This window comes from Lissotriton vulgaris, chromosome 4_1 (genome assembly GCF_964263255.1).
Source record: "Lissotriton vulgaris chromosome 4_1, aLisVul1.2, whole genome shotgun sequence".
NCBI lineage: Eukaryota > Metazoa > Chordata > Amphibia > Caudata > Salamandridae > Lissotriton > Lissotriton vulgaris.
Window position 1 is genome coordinate 1845539736 of NC_141691.1, and position 19083 is coordinate 1845558818.

At 41.1% G+C, this 19083-nt stretch overlaps 1 protein-coding gene across 1 annotated transcript in view; it reads right to left on the minus strand.

Annotated features, from left to right (window-relative positions):
- Positions 1-19083, minus strand: part of SAMD12 (sterile alpha motif domain containing 12) — a 1349936-nt gene that overhangs the window by 867713 nt on the left and 463140 nt on the right. Inside the window, exon 3 of the mRNA XM_086966143.1 lies at positions 15959-16088. Within this exon, the coding sequence (XP_086822269.1) occupies positions 15959-16088 (130 nt within the window). The remainder of the gene's footprint in view (positions 1-15958; positions 16089-19083) is intronic.

Genomic DNA, 19083 nt, shown 5'->3' on the forward strand with positions numbered 1-19083 from the left:
CTGAAACACAGATGAGGTTACACTGTGAAGAGAACAGTTTAACGAATGTACTGTATCTAACTGTGCTTATAGGGGTAGGCCTGAATATCAAAAGGGAGTCCATTTCAACTTGTACAGGATCCTATATGTCATAAGTCATTTGAATTTCTTAATGCAACGACAATAGTTTCTTCTTTTCCTTTCTACTTTTTCACATGAGCAATAAACTATCACACTTCCCCTCTCTTCCTGATGATAACCGTGTGGATATAACACTGTACATCATGTTTTGAATCATTGTGATTTTTTGAAATAACTCAAACGTGACTGAATAAATTTAAGTTTCCAGTCGTTGTGCAGTGGCCTGGAAATTTTCTTTTGCCTATAACCTTGTGTGCCTAAATGGATATCTTTACACTCATTTAATGCTACTGTTCTGATTTCATGCCACAATTGTCTAGGACCATTGATTTTCTATACCAACTTGTTCGAGAAAGAGCAAATCAAAATTTGGTACCATGTGCTGCATGGTGCGCAAATTGGAATTTGATACAGCACACTGAGGTGGAAAACAAATCTTGGTGAAACAAAAGAATGAGCATGAATAATGTTTAGAAGCACACATCGCAATCAGATAAAAAACTGCTTTCAAGTGCAAAATCAGACGTGGTGAAAAGTTTGCAGGGTCGTGGTACCACAATTAGCAGCAAACTCACTTGCACAATGAAATTGTGGTCCAAAATCATCCCAGGTGCATCATAAGAAATGTGGAAATCACATTTAAGAACAAAAAATCACTGTTGCTGCAACATCAACAGGTGTGACAATGCATTTGTAGAAGCAAAAATCACAGCTAGGCGCAAAATCAAGGCCAGGTAGCATCAGGATAGACACACTTTTAGGTGTGAACGAATATTCAGAGCTGTGGTATCAGATTCCTGTGCCACGACACTCGGTAGGTAGAAAACAATCAATAGGAAGATGTCACATTAGGTGTAAAATGTGTGCAAGAGTATGATTCACACAGATCAAGGAGTATACTCATCTTTCATGCAGCATCGGTATGATTGTGATTATGATTGTGGAAATTGTTTAGGAGTGAAACGCATCCTTATGTGGATAACCACACTTAGGAGTGCAAATTCACCCTTGATGTAAAGTGAGCAATGCTGGATGTACTTTTAAATGCAAAAGTGTATCTAGGTACACAATTAGCTTTTGTGCAAAGAAAGCAAAACAATGGAAATTGTTTTATGAGCATACTTCAGTTTTGAGGAAATCACATTTGAGTTCAAATCACCTCCTAGTGCATCATTAACAAAACACAGAAGGATAAACACATGTAGCTGCAAAAGAACCTATGGCGCGACACCAACAGGTGTTTTTAAATGGTTGTAGGAGCAAAAATTACATAGGTGAAAATCACCCTTGGTTCAAAATCGGCCCTAATGTGGGAATACTTGTAGTTGCAAAAAACATTTAAATGAAAAGACACAGTTAGTTGAAAATTCACAATTAGGTGTAAATTTATCCTGTGGGCAACAGCAACAGGAGTGTGGAAACCCCTTAGAAGCATAAATCACAAGTGCCCGTAAAATGACTTTTAGATGCAAAACCTCCTTTGATGCAATATAATTATGGTGTCACATTCAGGCACAAATCTCACCTCCATTGCAGCTCCTTGATGCCTTCCTTGTGAGATCATTTCCGCCCAGCAGGCAGATGGAATGACACACATGATAGTCAATAGCTTAATGTAAAGCTGAAAACATTCCACTAGTCTGATCCAAAATACGAATGACACTCTTCAGTCAATTGGTGAAGAGAGCTGACCCAAACGTACGATTGGTTGACCCAGAGTCCTCTCTGTATAAGTTTTGATGTTGATGGCATGAGCTCCCTGAACATTGCAAAGATATGTTTTATATTTTGCTCATGGACCAAATAATGATTTCCATGGCGGGCCAGAGCTTTTTAAATTTTAAGACATCAGTTTCAACATACGCTTCGGCAGGTTGGCCTCACTCTAAAATTGCTAATTTTGTTTTCCTGCATATAGGCCTTCTGTTGTTTAGAACACAGTGGAACTTGCCTTCTGACAAATGTATTTTGTAGTCACATTATCCGCGGAATTTTTAAATTAATACCGGTAAGTCATTCACTCTGATTTTCAAGGTCCCGTTTACATGGTCCCGCATTGTGCTTTCACATGCGGGTTGGCGGGGGATATCTATATATATCCCTTGACGTTTCTTAAATGTATCAGCTTGTTGGCCTCATTCCAAATTACTATTTTTGTTTTCCTGCGTATAGGAGATTGGTTGATTAGAACACGACGGATCTAGCATTTTCTGACTGATGTATTTTGTAGTCGCTTTATAAGTAGGTACATTTCAAATTTCGTTATAATGGATCTGATGTAATTTTGGTTAGTTCCCATATGGACTACACTCTTATACGCGTCTTTGGTTCGTTCACAATAAATGAATTGAACATCCATCCTTGGTGCATTTATGATATGACACTCGACGTCTTTACATCACTTTTCACATTTGATTTCATATTCAACCAGGTCTGAATATAGGATCGTTACAGTTATTTCCATAAAATTAAAGCTAGGGGTAGGGTTTTTAGTGAAGTCAGGAAGATGGCGCTTAGACTATTTTGTGTACCGACTAGGTACGGTACAGCCAGGTCAGAGGAATTACCCAACAACCCCCAGAAGTGTGAGAGTCAGAGGACCCACACTGTAAAAATGAGCACAGTCCCTGGCACACGTGGTGGGGGTATAACAATGGAATGAGAGTCGTTTGGATCACAATAGCAACGGTCGACACCAGTGTAATGTTGAAGAGTTATTTAATGAGGCAACAACTGAATTCAAACAAACAACCAGCCGACACGTGTTTTGTCACTAGGAGTTGTCCTGTGACTCTTCAGGGCTGTGTGGCGTTTGTTAGGAATAGGAAAGCAGGTCCCACAGAGCCGGTGATAATTCCAACCCGGCTTGGGGTGCGTGGAAGACTGGATAGCAAATGATGAGGTGGGGTGCAGATGCACCCTGGTGGAAGGCCGGCACGGTAGTAGTGCCGCTTGTGGATGGACGATGTGTTCGCAGGGTGCAGGCCGCGGGCGTATACTGTCACGAAGTACGTGAAAGTCGATTGGAAGAGTCGGGCTGGTACGCCGCTAAGTGGGTGGGCATGTGTAGGCACAGGAATGGTAAATGCGGGAGATCAGAAGCCTAGGTGGAAAGTGGTCGTTGTGATCCACGATGCCGGTACTGGCAGCTATACGGAACCAGTGTCTCACGGGCACCTCCCAACAACCAGCAGGAGCACCCGCCTTCCAGTACGACCAAGCATTGTGGATCACAATGACCACTTTCCACCTAGGCTCCTAATCTCCCGCTGCTACACGGTGCCCAAGCCTTCCCAACCCCGCCAGACACTGGATGGTAGCATTTACCATTCCTGGACCTACACACGTCCACCCACTTATCGGCGTACCCACCCCGGCTCTTCCAATTGACTTTCATGGACTTCGTGACAGTACATTCCCGCGGCCTACACCCCATGCTCGCATCGTCCATAGAATAATTGTGCACTGGGTTCCATTTTCAGAGGTGCACAACTAAGAAGAAACAGTAACTTGGGCCGCTACAAACAGTACCATAGTCTCCCCATCCTGTTTGAACCTTATGTTTTCCCAATGGTGGTCAATGGACCAAGGGTGGATGTCTGAAGTGTAGGGCTGCAATTGCAGCGTAGGCAAGTGACTGACACAGTTAAGATCTAGTGGAGTAATATAAAAGGTATTTCTTAATGAGAAAAATGTGAAAACTCATTAGGTGCCATATGAATACAAACTCTACCTAGTGTTCTTCACTGTATTGATTAATTATACTGTACACGAGCAGGAAGGCAGATACAGTTATTTGTTATTGGTATTAGTTGCTATCCCAAGGGCAATTGAAAAAATAAAATGGCAAAACCAACAAATATGGCTTTGATGTTCAATGGTAGGTGTGTGTGAGGTTCTGTGGAAGGGTGATTAGGTGAATAAGAGAAAATATCAATAGTTGGAAGAATAAATACCTCTTTAAGTGATTTGGTGCTTAGATGATGGATGAGTGTGTGGGCTGATGAATGAGTGACTGTATGGTTGTGCAGATGAATAAGGTCCAGGTGGAAACAACAGTGCCGGGACCAACTGACCCAACTGAAAAATCAGCACACAATTTTGTGGGGGAAGGCCACCTCAAAAAGATAGCTGGTGGCAAGAGAAAATAATTTGAACTGATTGAAGGAGGTGGCAGTGACGAAGAAGAGAATTTCACTGCGATGTGAAGTAGCCCCGTGACTGTTGCTTGTAATGTGCATCCATCACCTGCAGCCACATCAAAATGGACAGGGAGAGAGGAATACAGTCACCCCAAAGCACCTAAGCAGCGTAAATGCTCCTGCAGGTCACTACTGATGGTTTCACAAAGAAAGAAATCATAACAACCATCAAGTCTATGTTTGCAAGGATTTGCAGTACCACTGAAACAATAACAGAAGTCCATTTATACAATGGTAAGCAGACCAAAATGCTAGTGCTTGACTTCCTCCTTTTTTGTGGAATGAGCAGAGTTTATGGAATTTGTAAAGACCCTCTGCCGCAAATTGAAGGTTCCCAGTCAGATCTATGTTTCCACTGTTCCTCTGCCAGCACTGCTCCATCAAGTATTGGAGTTGGTTGGTTTAGCAAAGAAGAAGAGTGCTGTTCAGTCCATCCAACTCACAACAGATATGTGGACCAGTTGTCAAACAGCAGATTACATTTGCATCCCTGCACACTGGATCTCTTTCAAGGAAGTGAAGCAACGGTTTGCCGCTGGTCACTCCTTTGATGCTTTTCGAGATGTTTGGTGACATGCAAAAGTTGCAATGTTTGCCATGGAGAAATAACATCCAGCTCCACACAACTTGGAAGGATTTAATACAACAGAGGTGTACCTAGAAAAAAAATCATTGCCCGATTCACAGTGGATGAAGGAACCATGGTGAGAACTCCTGCCAACAGCAGGAAGGAGAAAAGAGCAAGTAAAACCAGGAGAAGAGCGAAGAAGAAAGGCATTCAAACGGCTAGAAGCAAAAAGTTGGGGAAAAATATAGAATGGAGGTGAAGAGCACAAAGAAAAATCAGGCAGCTATCTACATTATAACACATCTTTGTCTTGTAATGCCACCTCAAAATATGTTTCAAACAGGTACTATCATCACAGGGAAATGATATACTTTATCTTGGACTGAGAACCTCAAACTCTCTAATGGACTGACCACCAGTTTATAGGTTTAGTAGCCCCTCTCGTGAAGGACCTCATGCCTTTGTTTAACTGTGAGTAGAGACATGCCATAACAGTCCAAGTACCAAGGACGCCCTGCCTTATACTGAATACGTTGTCTGACAATGTGTTGATGGAAAGCACATGGAACGCTCCCTTTCCTTCTGAAGTCAAGTGGTGTCAAGTAAGCTCTTGATACTGCCTTCAGCAAAGATCTTGGTACAGATGCAACAGTATATTCCTCATGAAGCTCTGGGTTTGTTGGGCTGCTGTTAAAGGAACCAGCAGACTGCCATAGATGCATGCACTAAAGGAGCATCTTCTCAAGAGTGCTTCCTAGAAGGCATAGGCTGGTAATGCTTACAATGGATCAAACATTGAAGTCGACTTTGAAATTATTGGAAACCACACATTTCTTGATCATCAAATGAAATTCATTGTTGTACCATAACTGGCGAGGTTCAAACTTGGATTGATGATAAGGATAAGTAATGTATGGCTTTCAATGAGATGAAAGGAAAAATGAATGAATCTTCCAAGCACAAGGCAACTTAAAATGAAAAGCCACAGGTCTGAACTAATAAGTTCTCACAAATAGACCAAAGAATTGTGAGTGAAATTTAATTAGCAATAAACAGACTGGAAATAAAGGAAAATACAGACAAACCTTTTCTGTAGACACAAATGAAACCGAATTTGATCTTACTTTGTCAACATATTCTTTCATCTTGATTTTAGAATGTTGTAAAAGCTGCTGTTCATGCTTCTTTAACTGACTTAACTGATCAAGGTAATCAGTAGTTGCAGTGGGAAAATTAGAAGATTGGGAAAACACTGGAATTAAATTCTAGTCTACAAAAAAAGGTGAAACTTGAATCCATTATTGACAACAAATATCAGTCAAAGAGCACCGAGCCATCTGCTGGTAATTTAAACAGATGAGAAAATGAGGCATCTTCGAAAAACAAAAACTGTGTCCTTCTGCAGATAGAACATCTGTTCTTGTCCCTCATATACCTGCTCCTGAACAAGACTGCTCTGAATGCTCTTTCAGCGGCACCGGTTTTAAAAAAAAACTTCTTTGAAGTATTGGAATGTAGAACATGTTTTGCTTGGATAAACATGCATATAACTGTACTGAAAAACGAAGCAAAAACATTTCTTTTCTTTTAGAATTCGAGTAGCGACATCAGTTATTTCAGAAAAATTCTTGATGAATTGACGATAAAAGTTTGTAAATCCAAGGAAATTCTGAGTCTCTTTACCACTTAGAAGAGAAAGTCAACCCACAATAGCTGGTATATTTTTCAGATCCATACAAAGGCCAGACGTATTTAATCAACTTCTTCCTTCTCAAGAAAACATTTCTCAGGTTTGCAGGACACATGATGATGTCACTTGATGTTGCACAAGAGTCTTTTAAAACAGCAAAATATCATTGAAATAGCGTAGCAAAAAATGATTAAAAACATCAAAGAATACTGAATCTAAGAAACATTGAAAGATGGCAGGAGCCAAGCACAACCCAAATGTCATCACACGATTTCCAGAATGACCAAAGGGGGATCAGAAAGCTGCCTTCCCCTTATCACTTCCTTTTATATGCAACAGATAATGAGTCTTTCATAAATCAAGTTTAGTAAAGGGTCATGCTCCAAAGACTGACTCCTAAATGGCCTTTATGATTGTGATATAATGTATGCTTCATCATCGATACAAGGTTTGGAGAACTTAGTCTTTTTTAGGGATGAAAAGCAAAAGTGCTTCATCCGTTGATAAAGAATGCATAATAACCCAATCTACAGCTTCTTCTATCAATTAGCCCTTAGGAGTTATGGATTCAATACATCCATAAGGAACAATCTCATCAGGTTTCAATGGTACCTATGAGGTGAAGAGAACAACCCTCAAGCTTAGAAAAAAACTTGGAAAAAAGCATGATACTGCGCTGTCACTGAAGTAAGTTGAGCCACTATTAAATCTGATGGGGAATCTTTAATCTTACCAGTCAGTGATACAACACTTCCAGAAGCATAACAAAAGTCAAGACAAAACCATAACTGCAATGCTATTGTTCGAGGGGACCAGGTGTTAAACAGATTAGGCTCTTCTACCAAGGAACTCCAAAATTTACAATGTAATTAGGAGAGGTAATTATTTTACATGATAGCACATCTTTCTGATCACTCAGAAGAATTAGAAATGAGACCTCTCGAAGTGGAGATGGTGAGCAGAATTCTTCTTAAGTCTCTGAGGAATATTATTTTTAGTGACCGAGTCCTGACTGATGCGCATTCCAGAGGTACCACTATCCTACACCGCAGAGTAGTATTGACCTTTCTTTCTACATTTTAAGATCAATCAGTAAAAGGGACAACTGATTATCGGCATTATTAATAGAAGATATTGTATAACGAAGCTAGCGAAATCCAGTCTTTATCCTTGGAAAGGAGTGCAATCCTCCTGATTGCCTCAAAGGCCATTTAGCCCAGGAGAGTATCAAATGTCCAGAATTACCACCAGACAGGCATACAATAGCCTCACGATGTTGCCCTTTTTCAGCCTCTCAGTTCGAGGACCCCTCAATGATCTAACATGAATTGTCTCTTCCTGTGACAATGGAATTCTCAGATTAACAAGATGTAGGAATGCTAGTCCACTTCTTGAGAACTTTCTTTTTCCCCTTGTCTTTCTTGTAATCTGTATTCAGTCACTAGTGCAAAACCATTACATTCAGTAAAAGAAGACGCTGTGATCGAAACAATTCATCCTTGGGTTCTTCCTTCAGGCCATAATGACACAATGCTATCTGCGCTCTTTCAAAACAGGTATTTTCAGCCCCTAATTTATGAAAATGAGTCACATAAGTCAAGATATCCATTTCTCCTTTCTGAATATCACACAAGAATTCTTCAGCAGAATACTGCAAATCAAGTCGTTCAAATATCTACTTAAAAGCTGATAAGGATATATCATCAATTATAAACAAACTTATGAGTTGGTTACTAAAGGAGTTGCCTCAGCAAATGCTGATCCGGAAAGGCAAGTAATAGGGTAACCCATCTTGGCTCAGTCTTGATTAAACTCTGCAGGGTAAAAAGCAAAATGTACCGAAAGAGAATCCCAAAAATCTCATAGCATTAGTGAATCTCCAGAAAAACACAGGGAACTTGAAGGAACCTGTAAGCAATGTCTGCTGACTGTGAGACCAAGTTCTAAGTGCCGAATTCTCACTGCACAACTTTTGTAACAAGGACTAGATGCTGAGAAGGCCTGTTGAGCACTTTTCCTGACTACCTGAGGAAAGGGCAATTCATCCCAGTAGACAAGTTGCCACTATACACTTGAAAAAAGGTGTCCAGCAACTTCTTAAGAGGGTCCCAGCTAGGAGGGAAAAAAATACATTGAGCAGAAGGAACACAGTACATATCTTCAACAATTCTCTTTCTGGTGGCTACACCAACTGCAGAATTAGCACCTTCAGAATATCCCCAGGTGCCTGATTGGATCCAGAGAATTCTTCAGCAATGCTTTCATACACCAGCAGGTGATACAGTGTGGCTCAGCTGTAACATCTGACTGTTTGAGAAGTGACGGAGCATATCTGCATATAAGTACCATTCCTGTGCGCTGACCTCAGTGTTTTTCATCTTTATCTTTCACGCTTAGAGTAAAACAAATTATGGGTGACAGTGTGCTGTTCTTCTATTTGAAACTTTTTCAGACTGTGAGCTGTGGAAGGACAGTGAGGAACCTGGAGTTAGATAGGATATCCACCAGAAAGAGTGTTACTGAAGATAAGTAACTTGTTCTGACAGATACATTCAACCTTAGATTCCTCACCTTTAGAATAGATAACATAGCAGTACTTCTCTAAGGTGAGGAGACTAAAGAGTGGACTCAAACCAAAAATCCAGCAGAACCGAGAGGGTGAAATTACCTTCCTGATGGACGTCATGGATGGTGAGCAGGAATGACCCTGTCAGACCCTAGAGACCATTTGCGCTGCCCCTCGCTGATCTTAACAAGCGGAGACACATAGGAACTTCAGGTGATCGCTTGATGTTGAAACCGCTGCCTACAGAAACAAATAGCAAAGTTTCATATCCCCTGATATTCCTCTCACTATGCTGCATGAGTTACCTCATGGTGGATGGGGGGAGACTGGCTCGCATGGTGCAGGCTGAGACAATGAGAATGGGAAATCTGTTTAGAGGCTCTGAAATGCTCCTATTTGAGAAATCCCAGGCAGAATTTGAGTTACCGCAAGGCCACTTCTTCATCCACAAGACGATTATGATGGTGCTGCAGAACACCGAAGGTATCTAGAAATGCGCGCTTTAAGGTTATCAATTATGAGATCCTCCACAGATCGCACTTAACCCCAGAGCGCATTATGAGGAATTTCCATACGGCTGATGCAACTTGCACTAGATGCAGAGAAAAAGGAGCACACTTTTTTCATATGTTTTGGACATGCCCCTCGCTAGGTGCTTTCTAGGAGGAAGTTTCGACTACGTTTGCAACTATCATAGAGAAAGAGGTTCCTAACTCCCAAGGCAATTACCTATAAGGATGGTTTCCACGCACATCTAGAACTAATATTACAAGCAAATTTCAAGATCTGGCGTTCATCCTGGCCAAGCGGGATATCGCAAGGCACTAGAAGGCACTGAGATGGCTCAGAATAACAAGATGGAGAAGAGAGGTGGAGAAGTGGGCGAGCTGTGATATCCCGGGAGTCTGCAGGGGCTGGAGGAACCTGTCTCTTTCACAATACACCATGGCCTGCCTATATCCTAACACCCTATATCAGAGCACTCGAGCAGGATGCACGTTAAAGACACATACATGACTGTGTACTGACTCAAAGGGGGAAGGGGTGATGGAACTGTTCTGTTGGTGTGGGGGTATTGAGCGTGAATCTAAATTGTTGCGGTCAACTATGAATGTGATGCATGATTGAAAACCCCCAATAAAAAATGTCACTAAAAAAAAAAAATCACTGCATTTACCAAAATGAACTGCCCCCTGTGATTTGTGTTTACCACTTGCTCATTTTACAAAAGTCAAGTAAAAACACAGAATATTCAATTAAACACTTTAAAAAAATCAGCAAATTGGTCATACCAAGTTACATTTCACAAGTATTTTCTACTGGAAATCTTGTATTACAAAACACGTGTTGTGCTTTATTTCTAACTGTAGGGACATGTGCTAAATTGTGTTCTGAACACATTTACTTGTGCTTCTTTCACCGTTTGATAATAAGACATTTTGTAAAATTATAATTTGCCCAGACAAAGATCAGAATTGTATGCGGCAATCATAATGTGTACAGGTTCGTTCACCCTTGAGCCCTGGGAGTCAACAGTTAGAGTTTGCTAACGAAGGTTATATGACGTAACCACGAATTCCGTTGCAACGCATGCCTTTTCCACGCATGTGTTACCACGGAATTCGTTTTCCCCTCATCATCTTTACCACGTCGTAAAGAGGAAGCGGAAGTTTATTTCGCTTCCTTCCGCTTCCTCTCTTACGACGCTGTTTTCTTCGGCACGTCGGGATCGTTTTTTTATGGGGGGGGGGGGAGACCCCCCCCCCAACCCCCCTTTTTAATCCTACGTTTTTGTTTTTTTCGTGGTAGAGACGATCGTTGAAGGCATACGCGTTGGAATGACGTTTACGTGGTAAGTGCCTCGTTGTAAACGTTACGCGTAGTACTGCCTTCGTTGTTAATGATGTTTCCCGCGAACGAAAGACGTCAGCTACCGCTAAATATGAAGACATACGTGAGTTTGTATTCCTGTATGATTTTAATAAGTAATATAATATATCCCCTCTAAAAACCGTGTTTATTCTTTAAGGCTTTAGAGTGTACGCACTTTAAAACTGCATACAAAACAATAGGTCCTTTAAAAGCCTAGTACCAAGTTATAAATAAGCATCTTGAGCGCTGAACTATTTCCCATTTTTTTCTTCTACAGACCAACAGCTTGTAAATTTCAACAAAAATATTTAAACCTCATGTACTAATTAAAAGTTTGTCTGTATAGCTAAGGTTTTTAGACGCCGAATATTTCTGCTAGAAGTAATTTCTAAAACCACCAGCAAATCGTTTCTAGTATTGTGGAATATCACATGAAAAATGTAATTCTTTGAGAAGCGCGGGCTGACAGGAAGTGTCACAAGTATGCAAATGAATGCCTTGTTTTGAAAGCAATTAATGTCAACAGGCTGAAACCAATCGTGCCTATAGCATATGCAATTTCCAGAACAAAGAGGAAAACAATATTTTCTTGTAAGTCGGTGAAGGATATATAGCCATGATTAAAAGTATTTTTACATTAACCCTGACTTCAAGTTTTGTGCAAAAAATAGTACACTTTCCTTATGTAACCTAGCTACAAAGCAACAAAGCTCTACAGATGGAGAAGTTATTACAGTGTGGGGGGTCAAGGAGTCACACAGTTAAGATAACCACTCCTCACCCCCTTGGTAGCTTGGCACACGCAGTCAGGCTTATCTCAGAGGCAATGTGTAAAACATATGTACATCACACACAATAACACAGTGAAAACACTACAAATGGAGTCCACACTAGTTTAGAAACTTAGCCAATATTTATCTGAATAAAACAAGACCATGATGATAAAAATCAACATACACAAATCGAGATATCACTTTTAAAAATATTACTGTAAAAATATAGCTCACAGACAACAATAGCTCAAACCAGGGCTATCTCGACGCCATGACAATCCAACCGTTTGGCACCGACCACAACAATCGCAGGCTGACTACAGAGTCACACGAACTCCCAGTAACAGTATCTTCAAAATAATAAAAACATCGGGGCGGTGAGGCGTCACTGAGCCGGTGTGGACTTGTTTTCTTTCTGCCACAGGGGAGGTGAGGCGTTGGTTCCTTAACCCCTTCGATGCTTGTGACGGAACCATTCCGTCATCAGTCACGGTTGGGCTGTGCTGATGACGGAATGGTTCCGTCACGACCACACCCATTTTAATAAGGGCCAGCACAGGAGGAGAATTCCATCAGCAGGGATGGTGTTAATGCAAGGCAGGGGAGGTGAGGCGCCGTCGGCAGCCATGCACCAGTTCCTTATGATGATGCGGTGTTTATATGTTTGGAAGGTCGCCCACGTTATCGACTCTGTGTGATGCAATTGAGGCGCTGGTGTTGATATGCATCAGGGCTGAAGTTTAAGTCGGGTGGTGCATCGTACTCTTCTCAAGCAGTGCCCTTGGCTCTGGTGCATGCAGCAGCATGCCATCGGTGTGAAGCGCTGTTGTCGGAGAGGTCGGGTCTGCAGTGCAAGTCAGGGCAGTGGGTCGTGCACTTCAAGAGTGGTGCCCTCACCTCCGGTGCAGGCAGCGGCCTCGATGAGGGAGTCGAAGTTGCTTTTCTTGAGTTGTAGTACCAGTCACATGATTCCAAGAGCCCAGGACCTGGAGTTCTTCGCAATCAGGACTCCCAGCGGAGAAGTCCAGGTGCTGTTAGCTAGACGCAGGTGACATCTTTGATGGCCCTGAGACTTCTTAACAGGAAGCAAACAAGCACAAGCCCTTGGAGAACCTTGGAAGCAGGATTCAGAAAGCAAAGTCCAGTCCGTTCCCACCCAGGACAGAATCAGCAGCAGCAGGCTAGCCCAGCAAAGCACCCAGCAAAGTGGCAATATCTCCTGACATCAACCCAGCTCTTCTTCCTGGCAGATTGTCCTTAGTACAGAAGTGCTCTGATTTTGGGGCGTCAGATGTCCAATACTTATATCCCTTTCAGCCTTTAAAATAGGCAACTTCGAAGGAAAGTCTTTCTAGTGCACACATCCCTGCCTTTTCCTGTCTTGGCTCAAGACACACTACAGAGGGGTAGAAACAGCTTTGTGTGAGGCCAGGTACAGCCCTATTCAGGTGTTAGTTACAACAACTTCCACCATTCTAGATCAGGGAGGCCCATCAGACTGGTGATGGCATATAAGGATATGCAAGTCACACCTCAGCTCCCTTTGTGTGACTCTCTAGAGTGAATGCGCAGGAGCTCAACAGCCAGCCAGTCCAAGCATGGATTCTACAGAGAGGCAGAGGCACAGAATGGTTAACACGTTCGATGCTGAAGACGGAACCGCTCCGTCATCAGCTGCGGTTGGGCTGTGCTGATGACGGAGCGGTTCCATCATGGCCCGGCCGCCGCGCCTGCGCGGCGCTGATTTTGCGCCCGCGCGGTGCGTTCTATTGAGCGGGGCTGGCCATGATGGAACCGCTCCGTCACGAGCACAGCTCAACCGCGGCTGGTGACGGAGCGGTTCTGTCACCAGCATGCGGCCGCTCCGCCCAGTTAGCGCTGCGGCAGAATAGCCGCCGCAGCGAAAGAGTTAAGCAAGAAATTGACAACTTTCTAAAAGTGGCCTTTTCAAACACACAATTTAAAAACCAATTTTGCTAAAAGATGTATTTTTAAATTGTAAGTTCAGAGACCCCAAACTCCAAATCTCTATCTACCCCCATGGGAAATTACAACTGAAAGATGTTTCAAGGCAATCCCCATGTTATCCAATGTGAGAGATAGGCCTTGCAATAGTTAAAAAAGAAATTAGCAATATTTCACTATTAGGACATGTAAAACACACCAGTGCATGTCATACCTTTTAAATATACTGCACCCTGCCTCTAGCTGCCTTGGGCCTGACTTGCGGGTGCCTTACATGTAATAAAAGGGAAGGTTTGGGCATGGTAAGTGGGTGCACTTACAAGGTTGAAATGTCAGTTTGAAACAGCACACACGGACACAGCAGTGGCAGGTCTGAGACCGGTTTGCAGGGCTACTCATGTGGGAGGCACAATCAGTTCTACAGGCCCACTAGTAGCATTTGATTAACAGGCCCTGTTCACACCTGGTGCACTTTACTAGGGACTTACTAGTAAATCAGATACGCCAATCATGGACAAACCAATCATCAATGCAATTAAGAAAGAGAATATATGCACTTCAGCACTGGTTAGCAGGGGTAAGGTGCCCAGGTCTGAAAAAATAGGAAGAATAAAGCAAAAACGTTGGGGATAAACCTGCCACAAGGGCCAGGTTTAACACAGTGGGTGTGGTAAACATGTATTTAGATGTCCATCTTCAGTGAAAACACCTTTTTCGACACAAGGATGCGCTCCTGTAAATGTGACACACAAGAACAATACATGTGTTGCTCTTCAGTGGCTAGACAATTGAATCTGTAATTGGAATTAACTTGAAAATGGTACATCCACAAATTTCCTTTGCAACCAGAGAAAAAATCGAGGAGGAGTGGAAACCCCCAGAGTCAAGATGCCATTATCACCTTGGAAACATGTACATCTGCTTCTATAAACGGTAATGGTAAGTGTTTTTCGGGATGGGAAAGACCATCAGCACCCACATATTTCATAGGGGAAATGCCTGCTACACCTGGAAATAATTGTTTCTAAGCAGAGAAAAAAAATGAAAGACTGTATATGTACTACTACACATTTGACACCTTGTAGACAATCCTCAAACACTAGTATGGAGGAATCCGAGTGAGCACAGAACTCTACAATATCCACAGAATTCCATGCTTACTCCAGGAGATTTTTGTGAATCTCCTGAAAGTCGGTAAACCAGCCAAATCGGAAGAGGAATGTACTGTCTCTATGTGTCTATCTTTTTACAGGATCTTTGCGAATCAGTTCGAGGTTTCATTTCAAAACACAAGTATCTCCATTTCCACCTAAGTTTGTAGCCCAATATTTTATTTTTTTAAATCTGAACATAGAGGTACTTCTCTTTTCACATTCTAAATTCTGAAGATGCTCATTACCGCTTCAGACAGTGTTCAGTTACATTATTACCCAATACAACATTATCGATTAGCATGTCTAGCAGTGTTCTTGTAACTTTGTTAATTAGACAACTTCAGATGCTTTCAGACTAACTTCCAAATGCCCATACTAATCTGCAGGAGAGAGACCCTATAATCTGGGTACTGTGCTCACATTTATTCAAGAAATTTAGTGTTCAAATGCCATATAAAATATTACTTCACTGAAGAAGATTTAAAAGCTGTTGCACAAAACAAACTGTGGTCCATATACTGACCCTGTGTTTCCAAATGGCAGCCATCTTTAATGAGAGGACTTCAAGTAATGAGAAGCAATCAGGGCCCTGTCCATGCAGCACTTTATGAGTTAGATATTTAAACTTAAATTCGATCCTCGTTCCTATGCAGAGTCAGCGTAGGGACTACCGAAATAGGGAAACATGATCCATTTTCAGATGCACCTCTCTAAATGACATTTTTAATTACTGGGAAAACTCCTCCTGCACCACTCAATAAGACAATAAAACAAGGATGCCTCACTTATTATTTTTTGTTATGTATTTAGTATAACATTAGGTTCGCGCTATATAAAACTTTATAAAATGAAAAAAAAAATACAAGGACAACCTACCACTTTAAAATACAAATAAACATATTACTAACGTAAAACTACTCTCTACTGGAAGGTTGCTATCAGTTATGAATAGATACTGCTGCAATAATGTAATGTTATAAAGGATTTGTATAAAAGTGTTTACATTACTAAATTTACTAAAAAAATAATCAGATGTATCATACTTTACCAGTTATGTCATGCTGCTTGAAAGACTCACTGTAGATTTGATACTGGTTTGGACAATGTTTCTTCAGCCATTTGCAGACATCCTGCTGTGTCCACAGAGCCACCGGTTTTGTAAGTTTCACAATGTTTGGCTGGAAGAAAAAGAGTAAAAACCGATCTAGTATACATATTACAGCAGTACAGTACATGCACTCATATTTTAATATGTTTATAACTGGCTAGGAAAGGAGCACATTTGCAGTCCATCTTATTTTCCATTTTGGTGAATACCTCAATCCCCAAACCAAAACTCTTTCCTTTGACAACTAATTACAGTTGTGGTTTTCCACCTTTGACCAACTCTTATCCACACATTACGCTTTATTTGTTGACACCAGTCTCCATTTGTTTTTTTTCTATTGTAATTATTTATTCAACTTTGGTAGTAGGTGCTTGTATATGGGATGACGTCATCAACATTACTGTTCACTCCCACAGCTTATCAGGAATTCATTCATAGCCCAGTCGCATCTCTAAGGGAGCAACTCTGCTTTCACAATGAGGCAGGTTTCACCTGAGGAAGTCGAGCCCTCAACTGACTCCATTAACATGAAAATTGTCCAAGTGATCTCTGCCCATAAGATCTGTTTTAAAAGCAGGCTTCATCCTTGTCTGCACCGATCGGTGAGATAATCAGTCGCCTAAGAAAAAAAACATCCAACGTACCTTAAAAATCAGCATGCATGAGATGCCTCCTAAATAAATCAACCTTGGATGTCACTGACCTGGCCAGGTATTGGCCCATCTCTAGCATCTCTCTGACTGCTATGATCTTGAAAAAGCTGGTTACAGCCCACCTCTCCCTCCATCTTGAAATTAGTTTTCTTGGGTGATATGGACCATTGCTGAATTACAGAGAGCAGCTGCTAAGTCTAGTTGACGGGGGACAAATAGCTCTGCTGCCCTAATTAGATATATTGGCCTGTTTTGATACCATCAATGATAAGATTCGGATTGCTCTGGTGGTTAAAATGGTAGGCGGTCACTGAAAATTCATTGACATAGTTCAAAAACGTGCTTATGATCTGCTTCACAGAGATATAGTCCTTATATAAACCAGAGAAAATTAAGATATAGTTAAATATTATCTCCCTGTGTAGAAAAAGGAAGTCTGATTAAAAACTGCAATTTTAATTTACTTTCTAGTGTTAAAAAATCAGGTCCTGATGTAAAATAATGCTGGATTAACATTGTCTACCATCTGACGATGTGCCCTGGAGCTGCAAGAAATGTCTGCACACTTGGTATTAAACAATCAGAAAAAAAATAATTGTACTGGAGAATGATATCAGATACAATCAAACAGAGCTTGTTTTTTTGTTATCAATGTATGCTGCTATTATCATATGTAGACCAGCTAATAATTAACTTAATGAGTGCACGAAGATTTAGATCAATGAATATAAATCTATACTAGAGAGTATTGTGCAAGATACATAGGTTTGAAACATGCCTCAGGTAAATGTGTGTACATTAGATGTGGAGGGTGGAAGTAGGGCTATTGGGTCAGAGAAACTATAGAACTGTTTGTCCAAATATGTTTACTGAGTGTGGTGAAGGTTTAGATATTGCATTGATTGCAGTGGCACTTTCATTGGTAAATATATTGCAGATTTCATAAACTGACGTGTCAACATTATGATTATGACTATTGCATATATACACTTGAATGTTATATGTTTATTGTTGCATTATATTATGCTTTTGAACCAAAACAAACATGGAACGAATGGAATTTACACAATTAAAGTGTTATGAATTTCTGGTAAGAGCTTCTCTGTTAAGCTCTGGTGTGCCACAGGTTTATTTCGGCTCTGGTTCTTTTTAAAATCTAGTCACCACCATTGCTTGAGTTGGTGCGGGGTTTTACTCCTGTATGACTATTTTGTTGAGAACTCGTTTGACCTAAACAGACAATTGGACGTGATTCACATTTGGACGAGAAACAACTGGTTGCCACTTAATAACATGATGGAAATGTAATACTTTCTCTGTTGCAGGTACAGAGTTTCATAAAGTCAAGAAGGTAAAAATGGTGGGGTTTCCATTGGATTCCTCTCTTTTCTCTGAAGACCAGACAAATACTGCCATTTAAACGTACCATTTTTACATATATTTACTGGGTAAACTGCACCTCTAACTCGAGGGCCGAATGTTTCAGCTTGAGCGACCTTCATTGCCATTCTGGATCATAGTTTTAGGTGACAATCATAAATACTGAAGAGGCAACAGAAAATGCTGAATTGTGCAGAAACACTGCTTTGAAAGGCAGGCAAATGCACACACATCTCTACCATCCTTGCAACGTTTGCACTGTCTTCCAACTAAAACTAACAAACTATTTAGGGGCATCGTATTCATGCTCTGATTTCTCAGCATTTAAATGTGGAATGTTTTTTGTGATTTTGGCCTTTAAATGAGGCAAGGGAAAGCAGTGTTAAGTGGGAGAAAGAATACAGAAAGAGTATATTTTAACAGCCAGGAAGATATTTATTTTTTGCTTAATTGTTTTCATCTGTCTTCAATCATGGTGAAAAATTCACCAGACAATCGATGAGAATGCATTAGCAGATAAGGAAAGAACAAATAAAAATAACACTGTTCACTGTTCAGCTAAGACAATCTCAGCTGCTACCTATGGAGTAGGGGTGTGGGGGGGGGGGCGCCTATAAAGCAGTTACAGAATCTTGAGGACAGATGTTTTAAATGGCTGGTATCCCTCCCTGCACTTTGCTCTAATTGTAACTCCCATGCTGAATTTGGACTACCCTATGTCGGTGACACAGTAAGGCTTGTCCCAATTTTATTATGGCACTCAATTTGGAGGAGGGATACAGTACACTTTACCCAATACATCATAAAAAATTGCCTACAATTAGACAATGAACAAAAATAGATTGGCTCCTTTATGTAAGGTCAACTCTGAACTCATATGGCCTAGAGGACTGGTTTAGAAACCCCAACGCATGCCTCCAATTATCAAAGAAATAAATAAAAGCTAAGTTCCTAGCAAAGGCGGCGCATGATAGATTGGAAGCAAACCAAGATAAATCAACAGTAAGGTTATACCGTCATTTCCCACCTATA